Source organism: Galendromus occidentalis, unplaced genomic scaffold (assembly GCF_000255335.2).
Source record: "Galendromus occidentalis unplaced genomic scaffold, Mocc_1.1 scf7180000077526, whole genome shotgun sequence".
Classification (NCBI taxonomy): domain Eukaryota; kingdom Metazoa; phylum Arthropoda; class Arachnida; order Mesostigmata; family Phytoseiidae; genus Galendromus; species Galendromus occidentalis.
In genome coordinates, this window is record NW_003805514.1 from 219362 (window position 1) to 220728 (window position 1367).

The 1367-nt window shown below is 49.5% G+C and overlaps 1 protein-coding gene across 1 annotated transcript in view; it reads right to left on the bottom strand.

Annotated features, from left to right (window-relative positions):
- LOC100907334 (cytochrome P450 4V2) overlaps nt 1–1367 on the bottom strand; it is a 3706-nt gene that overhangs the window by 244 nt on the left and 2095 nt on the right. The window contains 5 exon segments of the mRNA XM_029112733.1: nt 1–136; nt 242–485; nt 604–777; nt 865–991; nt 1104–1364. The exon segment at nt 1–136 is cut by the window's left edge and continues 244 nt beyond it. Of these exon segments, the coding sequence (XP_028968566.1) occupies nt 1–136; nt 242–485; nt 604–777; nt 865–991; nt 1104–1364 (942 nt within the window).

Consider the following 1367-nt stretch of genomic DNA (forward strand, 5'->3'; position numbering starts at 1 on the left):
GGATGGCGCGCCGCGACGTTTTCAGGAAGGAATCGGTCAGGGTCGAATCTCTCAGGATCGGGGAACACATCGGGATCACGGTGGAGAAAGAACATCGACACATTGATTGTTGAGTTCAGCGGTATCCTGTATTTCCCTGAAGAATTCCGTCTCATCTTTGATTTCCTGCCGTCTACCACCGACACAGTGCGGCAAAAAGGAATGGGGAAATGATCGCGAAATCAAAGCTTGCCGTGCTGACCTAATTGCGCTCCATGTTTGTTGCATACACGACAGAATCCGGGAACGGATGGGTAGAGTCTCATGCACTCTTTCAGGACTCTGTCGAAGTATTTCAGCTCCTTCAGTTTTTCGTTAGCACCAACGCAGGCCCGGTTTGTGCCGAGAATGGAAGCAAACTCTTCGCGGAGTTGCTTCTGGATATTGGGGAGGTGGCCCAGTTGGAATAGAGCCCAAGCTATCGCCCTTCCTGTGGTGTCATGGCCCTGGGACATAGGATATGTATTCCTTAATCGAGTCTCCTACTAATCATAAGGAAATCACAAATGGTCGGACGACACAATCTGGTACTGGCGGTGGATGGGAGCAATATGGGTAGCTTACGGCAAATATGAATGTTTCGACTTCATCAATCATCTCTTCGATGGATAGCTGCTCCCCGTCCATGTAGAGTCCGACCAGCAGGTCAAGAAACGCGATTTTCCGGCTCGGACGCCTTCCCGGACGCTCTGAGTGAGTCTGACGCTCCTTCAGTTCCTGAATTTTCCGCTCGATAGCCTGAGGACAAATGCTCCTTCAGCACTCAGTTCGGAACGCTCACGCCATAAACATTTAGACTGTGATCCGAGGCGCGACATTCCTGACCTTGACGGTAAAAGCGCGAGACTTCGCCACGGCACGCTTATAGGTCTTGCCGTTCGGGGTGAGGTCATAGCAAGCGTCGATGAAATTCCAAGGCTTGTAGAGCCTTCTGCTGAACAATTCCGCGAGTCTGGGAGAATGATCGAAAACTTCGGATAAGGCTTATTCACAGATAACATGAAGACAATCTTCATCAGATTGATGATAGACAAGCTCAGAATAGAACGAAGCATTCGTCTTACAAGCCCACATTGTCGATATATTCTTGTTTTTCCTTCGGTCCGACGTGGTCCGCTCCCATGACGATTTCCAAGAGGACGTTAATGGTACAGTCGATGGCCCACTTCGACAAATCCACGTCGAGTAAATCCCTCGGATTTTTTTTCATTGTTTCGATGAGGTGTGACACATGATCACTGATTGCGCTCTCGAACTCTCCAAGAATTTTGAAGTGGAACGAGGGCGTCAGCAGTCGTCGATGCTTCTTCCACAAGGATCCTTTGCTG